The sequence below is a fragment of the Anopheles arabiensis genome, chromosome 2 (assembly GCF_016920715.1).
Source record: "Anopheles arabiensis isolate DONGOLA chromosome 2, AaraD3, whole genome shotgun sequence".
Lineage (NCBI taxonomy): Eukaryota > Metazoa > Arthropoda > Insecta > Diptera > Culicidae > Anopheles > Anopheles arabiensis.
In genome coordinates this window covers 103588557-103607295 of record NC_053517.1, presented here as the reverse complement: position 1 = coordinate 103607295, position 18739 = coordinate 103588557, and the positions used below count along the sequence as shown (strand labels likewise).

Here is an 18739-nt window from a genome sequence, read left to right as displayed (position 1 = left end):
GTGTATTGTTTCTAAAGGACTACAACCACGTGTACACTGCAGTTATTTGAGTCCAGTGATCTCCTAAACCTCTTACTACACATTTTTATCATGTGTTCCACCCTGTTCAACAACCCGGTAAAACAAACTTTCTCACACACACACACAGAGTAAAACTTTCCACTCCTCCAGGCGGCATTAATAATGTACCACCGATGTGCAGTCGTCGTGTAATTCCTCCTGCGGTAATCGATTCAGCAGAGCAGCAGCAAAAACCTCAACCGCGATCTCATTTGATGGGATTAAGGTTGTGTAATGTGTGTTACACACTTTGTGGCGCCCTTCCCTGGACCTCCTGCTTCAGCTGAGCAGCTGCTTGCAGTGTTTCCGTCAAACAAAAGGCGGCTATTGCTAAAAAACTGAACATGTGTGTGTGGGGGTAGGTTTTAATACAAAGGTGTTATACGACTGTTTAGCTAGTTAACTTGCACGTGCAGTTATTCCGGTCGAGATGAAAGTGAACAAGGTTTCTGCACAGCTTGAAGCCATTGTTTGACTGGTGTGTCGAGAGCTGCCTCCCAAAACTTGCCTCCCCTCATTTGAGACAGTGTGTTTGCTCCACTCTTCCACACAAAGGCACACAAAGCCCACATGTGTTATGGAAAAAGTTGCCACCACCACCACCACTGGGTGTATAATTTTGGGTTGCGTCCGGTTCTCTCCGAGGCCAGCAAATGGGGTTGCGAAAACATGCGAGAAAAAGAAATCCTAACCCAAAAGGTGGAGAAAGTTTCCTTTACGACCATCCCCACACACACACACACACACACACCTGAAGTGATGGGACGAGGAGCGCTCAACGAGCTGTGGAATTCGATACGAACAGGAAGTTATAGTTCCAGATAGGGGAGGGAAAGGAAGTAGCATGGTTACGGCAAAGATGGCAGGTGAAATGCTTCAAGCTGAGAACTGACTAACTTCCACAGGCGCATTGCCGGGGTTTTGAAACTTTGTCCTACTCGCCTTGATGGCGTGGCGGCGAACGAACGGACGGATCTCTATGTCTATTGGTATAGTTTTTGTGAGTGGAATGTTTTTTTTTGCCTTTTGCGTTCTCTTTTGTTGTTTTGTACAGCTCGTAGCCTCACACACACACACACACACACACACACACACACACACACACGCTGTATCAAATTTGCATAATCCTTGTTTTCTTAATCCTTTAAGCTGAATGTTATCAAACGACATCACCGTTAGATGGTGTATCGACACACACAAACACACACAGAGGTGCACTGCGCTTGTAGCATCAAATGGGTCTCTTGCGTACTCTTCCGTCCCCGTTGCCAAGGCCATTTTGTCAAGCTAGAGGAGCTTGTGTGCGGCAAAAAGTCAGCGGACACTCAGCGTACGCCCCACTCGGAACAGTTAGTAGTTTTGACTCCGGTGTGTCGAGTCGTCGTCATCTTCAATCGGAATGACTTTCAAGCCACTGCTTGGGTACGTGCGCTGGTTGGTAGTGGCGAACTTTTCTCACCCACGACGATGAAAATGCTCGGTTGAAAATGCCGATTTCCTCCCCCCGAAAAGTCGGTCACTGGTGCTGGTGTGTCGTTCGGAGGTTTTTGAGGTTAGGTGCGATACAGAACAACCTTTACCGACCCGTCAAGTCAAGACCCTTGGCAAGCCCAGGCAACACCAGGCGCGTTGCAGAACGGAAGTCAATCTTTCGGTGTGGCAGAGAGCGCCCCATTTGCTTACCTCGGTTGCGGAACAGCAGTGGCACGCAGCAGTACGCTCGTAAATATGGCTTTAGTCACTCTGCGGCCGTATCCGGTGGTCGATTTCTTGAGTGTGTGCGTTTGTGACTTTTCTTCGCATTATGGGGAAAGGTGGTGGATGGGGTCCGCTCTGGTGCTTCCTTTTGCGTACGTGACTGTCTGCCATTTCAGCTGTGTGTAGTCGCTGTAGGGAGTTTACGCCCAATCGAACCGATAAGCGCATTAGCTCGCTCTGGCAAAGTGCAGAAGTACCCTCTGTTGGAGTGGGATTATGATGAAGAACGCAACGCTCAGTTCAAGATAAATCCAAGGACGAGCTGAGCTGAGTCATTGCTTACTTCGAAACGGAGCAGAGCATTCGGCGGTGAATGCCGATACCTTAAAATAATTAGAATCTACACACATTCTCGACACATTGGCAAAAGGGCGACACATAAACAGAGAGAGAGAGAGAGACATCAGCCTAAAAGCGCAATTATTTTGCATGGTTGCACTTTCACACTCGCTGGTTGTCTCCCGTCGGCGTCGGTCGGAGTGTTTTCCACTAATCCCGAAGCGTCTGGGACGGGGATTAGGACACATCGGGCTATTTCGTTCTTATTCCTCCCCTCAACAACGAGAGGCAGCGTGTGTTTGTGCGGAGCGATTTGGCAAAATTAATGCGCAGCCGGGCCGGGCTCAGCCGGCGGTAGGGCAAGGAATTTATTCGGCAGCTTAACCATCGCAAACACGATGAATGGGGTGGGCTGTGTGTTAAGGGGCAGAAAGCTTTGCCCGAGATTGCCCTCAGTGTTGCTCCGTCACGGACGGGGTTTTGTGTGCGTGTGTGTGTCGCACGCTGTCTGAACTGTGCCGGGTCGGTAATTAAATTCGACGACCCTTAAAAGAACTTTCCACCGGGGGTGACATTTATTTTATTATTTCTTTTTTTCACTCTCTCTCTATCTTTCTGGCTGGAGTGATGTTTAGACAATTGTGAGGGTTTGTTTTGTTTGTTTGAAAATTTAATTGCACAGGGAGTGGGAAAGGGGGGCGTCTGTTAATTACTTAATCGTTACGACGGTATGTGATTTGTGACGATCTTAGCGAACCGGGATTAGCGGCGTTTCTGTGTGTGTTTGTGCAGTCGAGTAATGGGAATTAATTGGTGTGGTTGTGCTACAGTGCACAGATTTTTAGAAAAAAGGATCCTTGTTGTTGTGTATCAATTAGATTGGTTTGGTTTTAAATTCAAAGCTACCTCATCTTATGCTTAATTTTCCACAAAATTATGTATTTTGAAAAACACGTTCCAATGTTAAAATAGGTGTCATGATTGTGTCGAACAGCTTTGAACGAAAACGCACGCTAGAAGAGTAATTCTTCAAAGCTCTGGAGAAAATACCTTCTTTAACGTTGTCTTAAAGTTCACGGATTGTGATAAAATGTGTTGTTAAGGTTCCAGAAGCGAATTGTGTCTTTTTGAATGGTCAGTGAAATTGCAAGATTTGTCTTCAGGTGATATCTTCACAACACCCTAAATGAGTAATTCGTGTATCGACTTTAATCCAAATTGTGGTTCAATTACAAGTCATACAAAGATGCAGAGCATGTTCGATTAGTTTGAATTGCTGATGTGTGCTGATAATGTAAACACTATTGAATGTGTCAGTAAATTAATTATGATACATGCATAGCACTCCACGAGCTTTAATAGAACGATGATCTTGTTTTATAACAGCTCATCATTTTCAACCATTTCATCAATCGTGCGTTTAACGATGCGTTTAAATGAAATACCAAATTAGCTCTTAAATGAGCTTTTTACACAGTAAAACAACCATCATACTCACCGCTAATTAGCGCTATTTTGCAAATCAAATTTAAGGGGCTCACAAAATTATTAGCTCCATTTTTTTCCACATAAAATACGTCCAATTTCCGGTTCATTTTGCCACATTCACTAGCACCACAGTAACATTATTAGCGGCATAGTTTCTCGTTAGCGAAGCCGCCGAAACCCATTCCGGGCCCTGGTTAAGTGTAATGACATCACACGCGCGCGCACACACAAAAGTATATTACCGTGGAGCAGAGCGTGCACGTTTTTGGGGTTATCATTAGATGTGAGTGTGTGCGTGTTCCCTATTTTGATGCATCCTTTTGTGAACGGAGGTTACGAGGTTCGTAACAGGTTGACGCTAAACTATTGCAGCTCGGTCGCGCATTTCAATTACGGTTTTGCCCAATGCATTGTCTAACCTGACCGGGGGGAAACCGTTAAACCCGACCATTTCACTGCCCACAGACACACAATTTCGCACCATTAGTTGCCACACTTTGCCACGGTGCCAATGTCAATGAGACAGAAACAGATTTTAACGCACTGCCGAAAGAGCCAAGGTCCATCAAACTCAATCCGGGCGACAACGACGGGCTGCATTGGGTGCACGCCTGGGCTTCACACGTGTGCAACTGACGGGAACGTGTTTGCTGCTGTCCCCGTCGTGCTCCTGGCCGCCCCCAAAAACGAGGGACGGAGTTTTAGTTGGTTGAAAAATTGAAAATGGTGCACGGAATGGTGTTAAAAACATTTTGCACATTTTCCCCCGGCCACAAAACACGCGTAAGCACTCGCTAATGGGTTTCATCCGGGTTGCCCGTTTCATTTCCTCGCCGTGGGTATGTAGTTTGAAATTAAATTAAACTTTTCATTTCCCTCCACTCACACACACACACACATAGAGGGATTCCGTTTTGCTGATTTACCGTACTGTGCGGTGCAAACGTACTGGGAAGCGGGTGGGCAAGAAGTTGCTTTCCCAACTATCCCTTTGAAAGCTCGCTGCGCGTGAGCTTTCGCTTTGCTATTGGGATGTGTGTCGTCGGTTTACCGCCAAACTAATTTTTTGTTAGAAATTCTTTTCCCCCTCCTTTACTCCGCTAAACGATCTCCACAGCCCGAGCCACGATCGGGATTGGTACAGCTCGTTGAGCGGTTAGCAATTTAGTGCTGTTGCAATTAATAATTCATGTTTAAAGTAAGTTTTGTTCGTCCTTTTCATTAGGACGAGTGGGTTGGCGTTTGTTTGCGTTCATTTTCTACTCAAAACGAACTCAAAGCCCTATACCAAAGCGTGAGCGAGGGTACATAGCACATTACTACGAATAAAGGAAGGATTATTAAAGTGTAGTGCACTCGAGCAACATAATAGGGTTGATAATTTGGTACGCCGAACGAGCGTGTGAGTGCATTTGGAATTGAGGCGCCCCCCTAATGCACTTGCACTGCGAACCAAATCAAAGGGCTCGCATTTGAGGCTTGGATTGAGTTGCATCAATTAAATCCTTGCACACGGTTGCAGAGTATAGTTGCCGCTTTGTTGCAGCGCTGTGTACCATCCAAAACCCCGTGCATTATACACGCTCTGGTGTAATAATATCGGGCTTTAGTTCGCTCTCGCGCTATTAATGAGATTTTCCGGGGCTTCCGAGGGCGCTGTGTGTGGAATCCAATCAATGCAACTGTGTCCCGCGTCCGCCGGCATCACCACTGCGCGCTCATGAACCGAACCGGGTGTCGAAATGTGAAATATGACCACACGCGAAGGTGTTGTTAATGATTTACCGCTGCAATATGGTAAAGGGAGAGAAACCACCAAAAACAAAAAAGCACCATTCCCTATCGATAGTTGATGTCGTTTGATTTTTTGCACCCTTTTTGCACATTGCCTGGAATGCATTGATGGGATTTCCTTCACGCTGCAACTGTTAAAGCCTGTGAGTCGCCCGGACGGTTCGAAATTAATGGGGAATATAAAAATTAATCAGAAGCCACAAAATAGTGAACGAGTTGTAAAATATATTCATGACTTACTGGCTCGCCCGTAGAAGCGGGGGGTGGGGGGGGGGGTGGGGGTTGGGTACAGTAAGAGGAACGCTGTGCCCGTTCGTGGCCGAAAGCCAGCGAGGGAAAATCGATTTATGAGCACCCATTAAAAGCATCCGCCGAAGCATCGGTGCGTGAAATTGGGCACCGCGCAATAGGTCGCAGTTGAAGCTGACGGCTGGGGTAAAACCGGCCAGGCAATGTGTGTTCCGTGGGTCGCGTCCCGAAAGATCAGGAAGTTTGGGGCTACCACACGTGTGTGTGTGTGTGTGTGTGTGTGTTGAACGTCATTATGAATTTATTGAAACATTAATTACAATTAATTTGTAGACCTAGCCGGCGCATTCACTTACACAGTTGTGGAGCAGGATGAGGTTGTGGTTGGTAAGAGACACGTTCGATGCGATGGCTGTCGATCGCTTACTTGTGTAAGAGTTTGTTGATCCTGGGAAATACTTGATAAGACCATAGTGCTCTTGTTGAACACACCTGCAATCAAAAACAATATAAAAATAGGACGTTATTAGATAATCGTATTTAAACTTAAACTATTAAATAACAATCAGAGCAATATTCAGATAGCTAGATTTTAGGATAAACGAGGCAAAGATACTGATGGTGGCAACATCAGCGGTCGAACCAATAACTAATCCAAACTACGTTGGTGTGACGTACAGATAGGTGGACGCTCTTTTGAAGTCGTCCCAGAATTTACCTATCTAGGGTCAAAGGCCGGTCGCGACAGTAGCATGGAAGCTGAGTTGCGTGCAAGGATGCTAGCTGCCAACCGGTCTTTCTATAGCCTGAGAAATGAGATCACCTCAAAGAACCCGTTCGCGATGGACGAACCTAGGACTATATAGCACCTATGTAGTACCGGTATGCACATACGCCTCTGAGAAATTGACACTGTCACCGCGTTAGAGAGGAAGATGCTCAGAAGGATGCTTGGCCCTGTAAGTGTGAAAGAACAATGGAGGAGCCGTTATAACAACGAGCTATACGAGATGCATGGCGACCTCACTGTCGTACAGCGTATCAAGCTCGCTCCGGTGGACTGGGCCATGTTGTACGCATGCAAATGGACGACCTAGACCGTAAAGTCTTTTTAGGCCGTTCACAAGGACAGAGGAGACGTGGTAGGCTCAAATTGAGGTGGCAAGATGGTGTAGAGGCGTCCACCATTAAGGCCGGAATAAAAGACTGGCAGACGGTTGTAGTGCTGTATTGTAGGATAACATATTGCTTTTCAAGAGATAATTCATTATTGTTTCTTGAATTTCAAACAAATCCAAGGGGCTCTCTCAATTGTATTTTCCTGGTCCCTGTCAAGAGCATTGCTATTGTCAAAATTATTGCACTAAAGTTCATTTCTTATCGTTGCGGTGTCGAATATCTTGCATTCTATGGTCACTGTACCTCACCCTATCGTATTGACCGAATCTTTAAAATCTTTCTGTCATTGTATTATAAGAGTTTCTAAGGAGTTTTTTACATCTTTTCAGAGCGTTTGTTATACAATGTATAGCCTACTTTCAAGCCAACGATCTATAAAATCTTCCATCAGTTGGTAGGGAGGAGTAACATCTTAGAAAAGAGTACAAAAAATCAAGTAGAATACCTGCAATAGCTATAATGTAGCTTCTGAGCTTAAAGCTGAATGTAGTTGACTTTTATTGAGTTTAGATCACAAGGAAATGGGAATGTCTTTCACGAAAAAGCTGTCTCATAAAAAGTTCGCGAAAGAATTTGATTTACACAAATAAGAGAAATCAGCAATAAACTGTTAGATGTTTTGTGTCACCAGTTCTCAATCCTCCAGTTCTTCATCAACCAGCGCTGACCTCGAGACAACGCGTAAAAGTATAAAGGTAAATAAACGGAGGACGCTTTGAACCGACTTCGTTTGTTCATATCGCTCCACGAGCCATCGTTAAAAGCAAGTATCTGAGATTTCATAAAGTTTTACAACCCTCAGCACTTGTTTAACATTCACCCCGCTAGCCCCGCCGGGAAGCAACGTAAAAGAGAGTGTCATACACAGTGGGTACATAGCCAGCCTGTAACGGTTACAGAGCCGACAAGAGATGTGAAAATTATTAAATCAATAAATCCATATGTCTCCCAAACTGGGCAAAAGCTGGTTTACTTAGACCTGTAACGCTCATATTTGGGGCAAAAAGCATGCACCCAGCGGATCGTTCCTGTTCAACACAAACACACAAACACCTGCTGGTTCGAGCCGACCTCTGTGCACCTCTCACGAGCGTGCGCTGTTGTTGTTGTATTTCTTTTAATAAAATTACACTCCCGGAACGTGCTTCTCGTGCGGAATGGGGCAAGCGAGAATGCGTGCCAGTTGTGCGAAAGTGTCTGCCCGCCAGCCCACCAATCCCCCCGCCATGCTCGTTGATATTCTGGGCACGAACGGCAGCTGCAAGCCGTTCGCCAACAAGCTCCATCCCACACCTAGATTGGTACTCCACCCCCAACACACTGGTACGGGCGGAAAAGGTTCCGGGTTAATCGACGCCTTCCCTCGAACGTCAAAAGGTGAGCAGCCCTTCGCGTCACAGTTGCGCGTGATGGGATGGACGCACGATTTTTCCCCCGAGTAGGTCGAAATCGATCCCGGCCTCGGTTCGAGATGAGATGATTTAGCGTGAACTGGCGGCGAGCTTGGGGTGGGGCATCGGCCGGAATCGGGTGCGTCCTGTGGGAACGGTGGCTCGGTGGGAAATCTGCCGCCTTTTATGAGCTGATAAGATTATGTGCGAATGTGTGCGCCTCTGGTTTATTGGCTTTCAACCTGACCGGGATTGAAGTCGTTTCAGGGCGTTGGGCCGGCGCCGACCACTCGGGCCTACTTTATTCCCCCGTCGGGGGGAAAGAGCAGCAGGTCCCAGCAGACCGTTTCGGAAGGAGAGCCAACACAGACGACTCTGCCCGCAGCAGAAAAAGGCACGAAGTTAACAAGCGTTTCGATTTGGATGAGATTCGTTCTTTCATCCGTCCCTACTCCACATCGCACATCAATGGGATATGGTGATCGGAAAGCGAGGAAAAAATCCTCCTACTATGGCTTGGGAAAATCCACCACCGGGTACGGGGATGAAATGAATAACGTAACGTTGCTGGGAGGACGCGTTGCCGCTCAAACACGTTCAACATTCATTAGCTGCACGGAGCCGTCGGTTGATGGCGATCTTTGCAAAGACGCCTATCACTAGCCGTCAATGCTTGGTGTGTAATACATTGCGTGTGTGTCAGTGGCCATATGTGTGTGTGTGTTAAGCTTGTCCATTGCTATTCATTACCCGCTTCCGTCGAATGGGGAGAGGGAAAGCGCACCTAAGAGCAGGGCTGTAATAAAGTGGATTTGCCAAAGGCCCCATTAGATGCATGATTGAAGGCGAATATTGAATGCCTAACCATAAATTTCTGCTCCAAGCCAAAGGGGGTCGGCAAAACTGGACCGTGCCGATGACGAGCACGCATTGAGTGGTTGACGCTTTGACTGGTGGATTATCTTTTTTGCATGATTACGAGTTGTATGGGCTCAGTGTGAGTTGCTGCCGGCCCTTCATCAGCGCGGCAGTAAAGTGTGAATCGATTGGAGAGGTTTAATGCTGTTAAGTAGATGATCTCTTAATTGAAACCGTTTTCTTATGGATTACTGAGAGCGTTTAGATTGATTAAAATCGTTGAAAAGAGAAAAGGAGGATGTTGGTGAATGGAGATGGAAATGATTTAATTGATGAGACTTAATAGACGTTTAGGGCATATTTGGATACAATAATCGTGTTTTTATCCATAGGCTACGATTTGTAAGCATTGAGTGTATTTCCTGCAAGCAATTGGAAATACTGAATGTTACAATGTAACTTGCTGGTGTGAAAGTTGCCCTCCAGGCCCAGAAGAAACACCAGAATATTTGTATTTTTCTTGCAAATTAATCACCCGTATCTCTACCATTTCGTGATGGGATTTTATTTGTCTTGTTGCAGCACCCGCCAGACGAAAGAAAAAGGAACAGACTCCAAAGGCGCATCCTTCTACCGGCCGCTGGCCAGTAAACACAAACGATGCAAATTGCAATCGGCTACGGCAATCTTGTCCGCACACGCGATGGAATTTGCACAAAAAAAAGGAAACGGAACGCTCAACCACGCGAGTCGGTAGTTCGTGGCTTGTGGCTGGCTTTCCCTTTGCCGGGGCAGAACGGGCAGATGCCGTTTGTGCGAAATCCATTGCAGCTTGCTGATGACACGTAACCGAAGCGGCAAGCGCACAAACGTAACGCAAATATTCGCTCAGCGCGAATGGAATGATTTATTCATTTCTGGGGTTTAATGAATGCCGGACTCGAATGTCCGGTTGTCGGTCCGAAAATGCTAAACGTTTCTTGGGCCGGTGGTGTTGTGGAGTTAGGGGGAAAGCAAACGGGTTGGTGTGTTTTTATTATTTTTAGTTGTTGTTGTTGGAAGCTTGCACCTTCTCCCATGGCGCATGGATCGTGCGTTGCAACATAGTAACACAGCTACACTGTGCTCAGGCGCTATGCTAACTACTGCAAAACAAAACACAGGCGACGACGAGGGCGGTGACTATCTACATCGAATAAATTTAATTAAACAGATGGATAAAAATGAACAACTACATCGGTAGCTGGACATGGACGGCACGCGGTCCAGTGGAAGTGTAAACAGGGAAAAGAAAAACAATGCCGCTTCATCTTACGGTTGGAAAGGGACACTGTAACCTTTCAATTACGTTGCAACATCGTAGCAAAGAAATGAGATTCTTTTTGTTTTTTCCATTGACCAGTTACGGTGTTTCTTCGTGAGTGGTGCTGTTGTAAATATGCTAGACGAAAGTTTGGAATTCTTTCTGTTAATTGATGGCGATGGGTTTTTTAAACAAGAAAATAGTTACAATGATACATGTTGTAGTTACACAGCAGTAGCTTTGAGGTTGCTGCGGAAAGTAGTTTACTTTTACTTTATAGAGGAGAAAAATATAAATTCTCAGAAATGTTTGAAGGGTTAATTCACTTCAGTCACTAGCAACGTACGATTCAACGAGATATCATCCTAAAAGTATGCAATATGTGACTTAAGGCTGCTTCATATCGCATATTGCATACTTTTAGACTAGCATCTCGTTGAATTGAACCCCTTTGCGTGAAAGTAACTACAGATTTAAAACTAAGAAACAGAAAACGAATAAATCGATGGAAAAATCAAACAGTCCATTGGCACATAAAATAAACGATTTGAATCGCTGCCAGTGAGCCCCACTAATTAAAGATCAGCATTTAATCCCTTGCTATCGTTTGTATAAAGGTGAGAAAGTGGGTAAATGCATGCTTTACACGGCTTATTGCTTCTCCATTCCTCCATTGAACGATTTTCCTTTCCCCTGGCTGATCTTTTTTCAGCTTGTGCCGTGGAAAAAAACGTACCCCATTGACCCATGACAGGGAGGAGAAAAAAAATAAACCAACAAACCATTCAGCTAATACCCGACGAATTAGTTCGACCAGCAGTGGCGCGTAGCCGGGCGCGAGCGCATTTTGTCGTGCTCGCTAGTCGCTTGCTTTCCCACCGACCGGCGCCACGTGCAGCCAGCCAAGTGTTGTGTGTATGAACACGTTCAAATTCCCTCCCTTCTCATCCACCTTCCTCTTCTTTCATTTGCACGGAAACCGTTTGTAGCCGCCCAGTGGCAAAGTGTTTAATAACGTGACCAACAGTAATTTATATCTTTCACCTTCTGATTTTTATCTCACCTGTGTACTTTGTCGCCTTTGCTTTAGGGGCGGGCGACGTGTGTGCGGGGAGACGGTTGCTCCCGAAAGCGGGCAGCAAAACATAGTGGTTAGTTTGTATAAACGATTTGACCAATCATTAAAACGTCGGTACCACTGGAAGGTGGGAAGAAAAAAAAGCACAAGGAAGGAAAGCAGAGAATGAAGTGAAAAAGTAGCGGAAACTGTATACGAAAAGCTTCCTTCGGGTCGTGTCGTTCGTTTAGCTACCCAACACCAAGTGGGTGGAAAACCAGGGGAGAGGAGGCGCCATTTGATCTTTCACCGGGCGTTTCTCTATTTTTTGTGCTGTCCTTTCGAGGGGGGTCAGCACTTGTGCTCAGTGTACAACATTCTTGCTCTTGGATCTTACGGGTAGTGGTGAGGGGTCTTTTTTTTTGTTCCCAGCCCGATTTTATGTGTCTTGAATTTCCTTTACTGATTTTTCGTCCTTTTTTGTCCTTACTTGTGCCGTTGAAAACCACTTAAATGCACGTGGTATGATCGGAATGAAACCTTAGAAGAAGGAAAAACGAGAAAACGAGGAACGAAGTCGAATGCAGTCAATGTTTATCGTTTCTAAATTGGTTTAAATGTGCCACTGCACACTGGGTTGCGCTTTGCAGTTGCTTTTATGGCTGTGTGGGGTGGGAAAATGCCTCGCCAAGTGGGGAATGGTAGCAATTGCCAATGGCTGGTTTATTTTTGCTCCATCTGGGCGCTGTTAGAAAGTGCTTCTACAAGGAGCTGACATTGCTTTATAAGGCAAATTGAATTTTGTATTGATTTTAATATGCTCTCGGTGTCTCGTTTCTCTTGAAGCAGTAGGTGAGCATTGAACCTTATGAATTGTTATTGAAGTTCCCCCTAGCCCTTATCAGTCGATCAATGATCTGCTGTAATGTAAATCTACTTTACGCACAACACAACAAGCCCATCCAATGCAATGCACTTAAAATCATGAATCAAATCAATTCATCCATTTGTTCTACCTCGCCAAAACTGCAACAAAGACGTAGCTGTGTACATTGTGTCGCGTGAAATGATGAGCCTGAAATTACCAGCTCCACGTGCCGCTGACTGCCGTTTGATATTTGTCCACATCCGCACCGCACTACTGCTAACAAAGGAATGGGCACACAACAAAACTCTCACTCCACTTGCGAGCAAACATTCGCAAAACCGATACCATCTTCTGTCACCATAAATCGCATTGATAAAGGGAACATGCGAAGGTTACTCCCTTTTGCGAAGCGGCCCGTCGATCGCGCTCGACGTGTGGCAAGCCGTAATGAAGCCTGTCTCTTTCCGTCTCTCCCCCATTCCACGCACACACCAAACAGGGGCGTCCATTTTGGAGTCACATCGGTAGTTAATTAAATAGCACTCATAAATCACCCCTCCATTGGAGAGCAACCTTTGGGTCGTTTCGGGCGCGGGATGGGTCAGCTCAAGCACGCGCTGCCCGTCCAAACAGCCGCCACGGCGGAGGGCGAAGATTTTACATCAAATTCCATTTATCACCAGCCACCAACACCCGTACCTAACCGCTCAGTTTTAGGGGGAATGCTGCTCCTCGCTGCAAAAGCTCGCTCAAGTTAACCTACATAATGAGGTTGATTTCAGGCGGCGTGCAACGTGATTAGGCGAGCAAACATTGGGGGAAGCGAGCGCGTGATACGCACGTAACAACGGGCTGCCGTCGCACGGTGTGTGTGTGTGTCTGTGTGTGCCCCCTCTTCAATTTCTCACCGTTTGTACCGGGGGGGGGGGGGGGGTGAGTGCAGCCGGGGTATTTGGGTAAACCCAACGGCCAACTGACTGGTTTACCGCGACAGATCAACTGTCAAATCACGTTGCAGAGCCAGTCGTGCGCTTCTATGCAGCAGAGCTGATGGAATTTAATGTATTTCTGTGGCCGTGGTTAGGATGTGAGTGAGCCAGCGGTTGGAGCAGCAATTGGAGAGATAATTTCCGTGGGCACGGTGCACCGAGTGGTTTGGAAGGGGGTGGGAAAAGATGCAATAGTTTGTAATTTATTGCCTTTGCCAGAACGAGTGTCCAGGAGTTGCCGGTTGTATGTGCTCTAGAGTGGAGGAAAGGGCATCGGAACTAGCAAGGACAAGATCATCGATGGATTCCATGGAATCTGAAAGCTTTTGCTGGGAAGTTTCTTGTTCCCATCTCGGATGAAACTGATTTGCTAACGATTGGTATTTATTTTTCATATTTTATTGAAAAACATTGCAAAATAAACCCCAACTAAAGTGTTTGCTCAGTCAATTCCACTTTTAATTTGTCTCTTTTGTCCCCCCAAGACTCCCAAGCACAATGTTACACTGTATGGTTTCACCTGAACTGCAACAATTGCCTCAAAACTGAACTGTGTTTGTGCAGCGTTGGAAAACTTTACACGTCCAACGTTCCGGTGCAATATAAACTCAATCTAACCGCAAAAGGGACGTCCTATGCTTGTCTTCCCTTTTCCTCCTTTTAGAATCCGCCGCCGGAGCTCGTTGCTGGATGGATGCGGAATTAAATCAAATCACTATTATTTATCTATTCTAAACTAATAAATTACGGTCAGCACCGAGAGGGTCCGTGACCGAAACCGAAACGTTAGCAATAGGCTCGAGATGGCAGATCGGAGCATGATCAGGTGTCCCTTTGGATGGGTTATTTGCATGTGCAAATGTTTGAGGCACGTTCACGACCGCACGCCACGTACGTCTCTATGTGTGTGTGTGCGTGTCTGTGAGTGGCCAGTTTCATATCCGACATGGGGACAGAGCAGCAAATAAATAAAGCAGCTCGGAAGGTGGAAGGTTTGGCAAAGCGGAGTCGAGTGTCATTTTATAGCACACTCTAATCAAAGATCAACAATTGCTCCGGACCGGTTTGGGGTGCCTGAGTGTTGTGCCCCCCACCCTCTGCACCCTTGGGCCGAATTTTGATGGTGCAGAACGCGTTGGCGTTGGTGGTTGTTGCATATTAAGAAGAGCCAACCGGAGTGCGGCCACAGAGCGGGAAAGCAAAGGGGTGGGTTTTCATTATGTATTCTCAACCCACCAGTGGGAAGTGTGTCGCAACCCGCACGGCGGCCCCGCAGAGACGGAACCACAGAAAGGTTTGCTTTCGATAAACACCTGAACAGGAGAATGTACACCAACAATCACACACCCACACATGGCTAGACGGTTCACACTTGTACTCGGGTGGGTTGCTGTTTTGCTGTGGTTCCTTCACCGGTGTGTGGCTCAATGGAGTGGCTATTATGTTTCGGATCCCTTCTGTCCCCTTTCATGCACAAACAAACCGACCCCATTCCCATCATCCGCCTGTTTGATTGGGCTGCTTGGAGTGTTGGGCTTGGGCAGCTGCACATAAACATCATAATCATATCAAAATACGGAAAACAAAATATGCAAATTTGTTCTAAATTACTAAATCAAAATAAAGTAAATATTCATACACCCCAGCCGCACACAACTGCACCCTTGCCGTTCTGGTGTGTGGTGTCGGTTGTATTTGAGTATGTGTGTGTGTTTATGTGTATCAGGGTGTGTGTGTGGGTAAGGTGTAGGCTGTTTGTTTGATCGTGGGTAACCAATTTTTGTAGACTGATTTACTAATGTAGACCTCTGGACCAGGGTTTGAAGCGAATGAACTAGGCTTGGTGGCTTTTGTGCATGGGGTTGATATTAAAATGAAATTAAATAAAATTGTGGTTAGATGATTATATTTATGTATAGAATATCAAGTGATTGTTGCTGTGTCTGATCCTTTTTAAGAAGGACAAGGCGTCTCCATTATTGGTGTGGGATAATATTTTTAAAGATTTTCATCGTAATAATCGTATCCGTGTCTCGTCGAACACATCCAAAATCATAAGCAAAATTTTTAAAACAACACAAAATCTACAACTTTAAATAATTATCTTAACACAAAAAACAGCGTTTTTTTCTTTTGGCCATGTGGCCGTGGAGACGCTTGGTGGCTTATAAAACTCACAAAAATGGCGCATTGTCTCCAACAACGTTTTGATTGAAACCAACACAATTAAGCCTTTAGGATGCTCTGTCATCCGGAAAATACTTCCATCAATCAGTGAAGCTTAAGGGTATGACAAAAACAACGCCATAAACACTGTCACGATCGATTTCTTTCACTACATTGAAGCGTTGTTTCTCCCGGTTTTTTTGCTTTGTAAATGCACAACCACCGTTTCACACCATCAGTAGCAGGTTGGGAAAGCAGCAAAATCCAGCGAGTGACATGAAACTTTTTAATCCGCTTCCATAAATAATTCTTAACGTTTAGCTTTTCTTCCCCCTGCTGCGAGCGCATCCAGCGTCTTCCGTCCGCGCATTTGGGCCAACTGGCAAACATTCTTCGACCGACCGAGAGCAGCGACATCGTTGCACAGCGTGTTCACTTCGGTCGGTAAGTTCATGCATGTAGTGCTATGATGAAGTGCGGCGCAGATTCTCCCGCTTTCCCCCACCAAGACTGACACTAAAACTTTAATTAAACAAGTAAATTTATTTCTCTGTCTTGGAATGCCGTGCCCCGAACGCTGGAGCGTGCGGCAAGCAGCAACGTTGTACGCCGTGCGCTTAAGATTGAATGTTGAGCTGTCAAAAGTTTGATGCTCGCGACGGTGCCTGGTGCTTTACAAGGGCAGTACCACATTTCTTTGAAAAGTGAAGTAGTTTGCGTGTGTTTTTTTCCTTCTCCTGTTGTTGTTATTAGTACAACTCTCCTGCTCTCTGCTCTGTGCTGCACGACGCTGTATCGTTGTAAAGTTTGTTTGACGTAACGGTGCTGGCTTGCATTATACATCTGATAGATTTGGGAAGCAATGGAAATGAAAGTGTGTTTGCTGTAGTCTCGTATTTGCGTAACTTGTGCTGCCCGTGCGCAATGGTTTGAGTTTCGAGACAGCCGGTAGCTTTTGCGTTTGCATACTAAACAGTTCAAACAAAGGCACAATGCTAATTGCTTTGGCAGAGAGAGACATCGAGACAGATGGCTTCAAATCGCTTCAGATGGGCTTTTGGAGTGTATTGAAGAGAGTATTGGATGAATAGGAATAGAGCTTGATTGGTAGTTTCTTATGAGGGAGAATTTTTATGACACATGGAACAGGTTTTTTTTATGGATTGTTTTTTAAGTTGATGATTTAAAGTTGTATTATTATTCATTTTTTTAATATTTAGAAGGCTTGTTGGTTCATCTTCTATTCGTCAACAAATAGCATAAAGTGGAATGAAATTTCACTTACATTAACTGAGCCACTGTATAACGACGTCTCACGTTCACCCTCACTGTTCATCGTGTATTTCATCATCTGTAAATAAAGAGATACGACTTGTTACATTCGTGTGCCCGTGTCACTTGTTTCCGGTGATAATAATCAATTTTGTTGCGAAATATTGGTACAGATGGGCTGCCTGCGACGAACAGTGATGAATTATTAACTACTAACCCATCGCCCAGCGATCTAATCAACAACTTTTCCGTATATAAACCCAACCTACCCACTATCCAGTGTATCCAGTTGTTTAGCCGGTGAGTGTGTGTGCCCACTAACAGACTTCCTGCTTGAAAATAAACTTCCAATCCAATCGAACCTCCCCACGCCCCGGTGCAAGACAGCATGAAGTATCGGTTCGCCCTGCTCACTGTGCTGGTGGCCGTCGCTCCACGTCCCAGTGCAACCTTGCCCGACTTTGCGGTACCGGCACGCATGACCGGCGTCGCCAGCGGTAGCCTCGACTCGTCCGGTAATGTGGTACAAAACACGGCCCGCGTCCTGAACCTGCTCGACCAATTCCAATCGATCACCGAGACGCTGTACGGGCTGCAAACCCCGACGCTCTACCGGCTGGCGACGGGCCTGCGGGTCGTGCTGGACAGTCTGGTCGAGTCGGGCAGTCCCATCTTCCAGGGCCTGTCGAATGCGGCCCGCCTCTCCACCGGCAACATTACGACCGTGTTCGACGGCATTCGCCGCAGCATCAATGGTACGATCGCGCTGCACGAGCTGCACCAGTCGGCTCTCAACGGGACGGTGCTGCTGCTCGGTACGGGCGGTGTGCACAACATTAGCACCGTGCTGGACCAACTGGTGCGTAATGTGGCCAACCTGACCGGTGCGCTGGACGAGATCGAGCCGGCCATCGTCGCCATCCAGGAGCAGGAGCTGTCCCGACCGACCCAGGCACAGGTGGATGGGCGGTATCCGCGCGTCGCCATACGCAGGCTGAACGGCATACTGCTCGACTACGTCAACATTGGGCAGGCCACGGTACCACAAATCAACGCCGTTGTCAATCGCATCCGCATGATGGATGGTTTCATCGGCCGACTAGCCGCGGTGACGGATGGACTGTGGAGCGACCTGAACCGCACACTGACCGCCGTCAACGGGAGTGTCTACGCGGGAGTACAGCAACGACTGCACACCATCGTCCGCACGATTCGCAACAATTTCAATGCAACCGTGCTCGGGTCGGCAAGAAAGTTGAAGCTCTTCTTTCTGGACGATCTGGAGGAGATGCAGCTGGTGGCACGCAATGCGAGTGCGCTGCTTGCCAAACGTCTCACCAACGTCACCGGGGCGTTGGATGAGCTGGTCAACCGCACCGAGGTGCGGCTGGAAGGCTTCGAGTCGGAGCTGGTGCTGAATCGAACCATTGCCGCCGTCACGGATCTGGCCTGGAGGTTAGCGCTGTCCGTTACCTCGTCCGTGCCGGGCGCGGACATTTGCTACGCCCGGTACAACTACGAGTTCGACAAGATACCGCGGCTTATCTACGGTTCGCTCGTGGCCTGTGGCCAGGGTGAGGCACGAACGCTGCAGACCGTTGGAGGTGGTTTGAGTGGTGCGCTTTCCCTCACCCAGGCACAGCTGGACGCGGAGACGAGTAATTACGAGCAGTGTATGGGCGGACTGGTGCCCGGTTCGTCGGATGTGTTGAAGCGCCAGCGCATCGTTTGTCTGCGGGGTGCCGAGCGGTTCTCGGGCGTGCTGGGTGACGCCGTGGTCGCTGCACAATTGAGCGCGTTCCAGGCGCTACTGCAGAAGGAGATGAGCTACAGTGCCGAACGACATCATCAGTGTGTTCGGACGAGCGGTCACTTGATGGTTGCCGAAGTGAAGCGCCTGTGGAGTTCGATTGCCAACTGTTTGAGTTAGGAGCATAATGAATGGCGAGCTACGGCAGCTTAAAAATGAAGAGAGTGTTTTTTTTGTGTTTCTGAAGAAACTAGTATCACATCCCAAGTTTGTTTAAT

General features: G+C 46.9%; 1 protein-coding gene and 1 long non-coding RNA gene across 2 annotated transcripts in view; one reads left to right on the top strand and one right to left on the bottom strand.

Moving 5' to 3' along the window:
* The window catches only part of LOC120896866, a 130120-nt gene that overhangs the window by 3493 nt on the left and 107888 nt on the right, over positions 1-18739 (bottom strand). Inside the window, exons 6-7 of the long non-coding RNA XR_005738470.1 lie at positions 16725-16790; positions 5985-6120 (exon numbers count right to left, since the gene is read on the bottom strand). This is a non-coding gene — a long non-coding RNA (uncharacterized LOC120896866). The remainder of the gene's footprint in view (positions 1-5984; positions 6121-16724; positions 16791-18739) is intronic.
* On the top strand, positions 16992-18681 carry LOC120896864. Its single transcript, XM_040301366.1, has one exon. It carries the CDS (start codon positions 17100-17102, stop codon positions 18639-18641), a length of 1542 nt encoding a protein of 513 aa, XP_040157300.1. The 5' UTR covers positions 16992-17099; the 3' UTR covers positions 18642-18681.

What these genes read in the sequence shown, in the direction of transcription:
- LOC120896864 (XM_040301366.1), top strand. Translation starts at nt 17,100, where the DNA reads ATGAAGTATCGGTTCGCCCTGCTCACTGTGCTGGTGGCCGTCGCTCCA.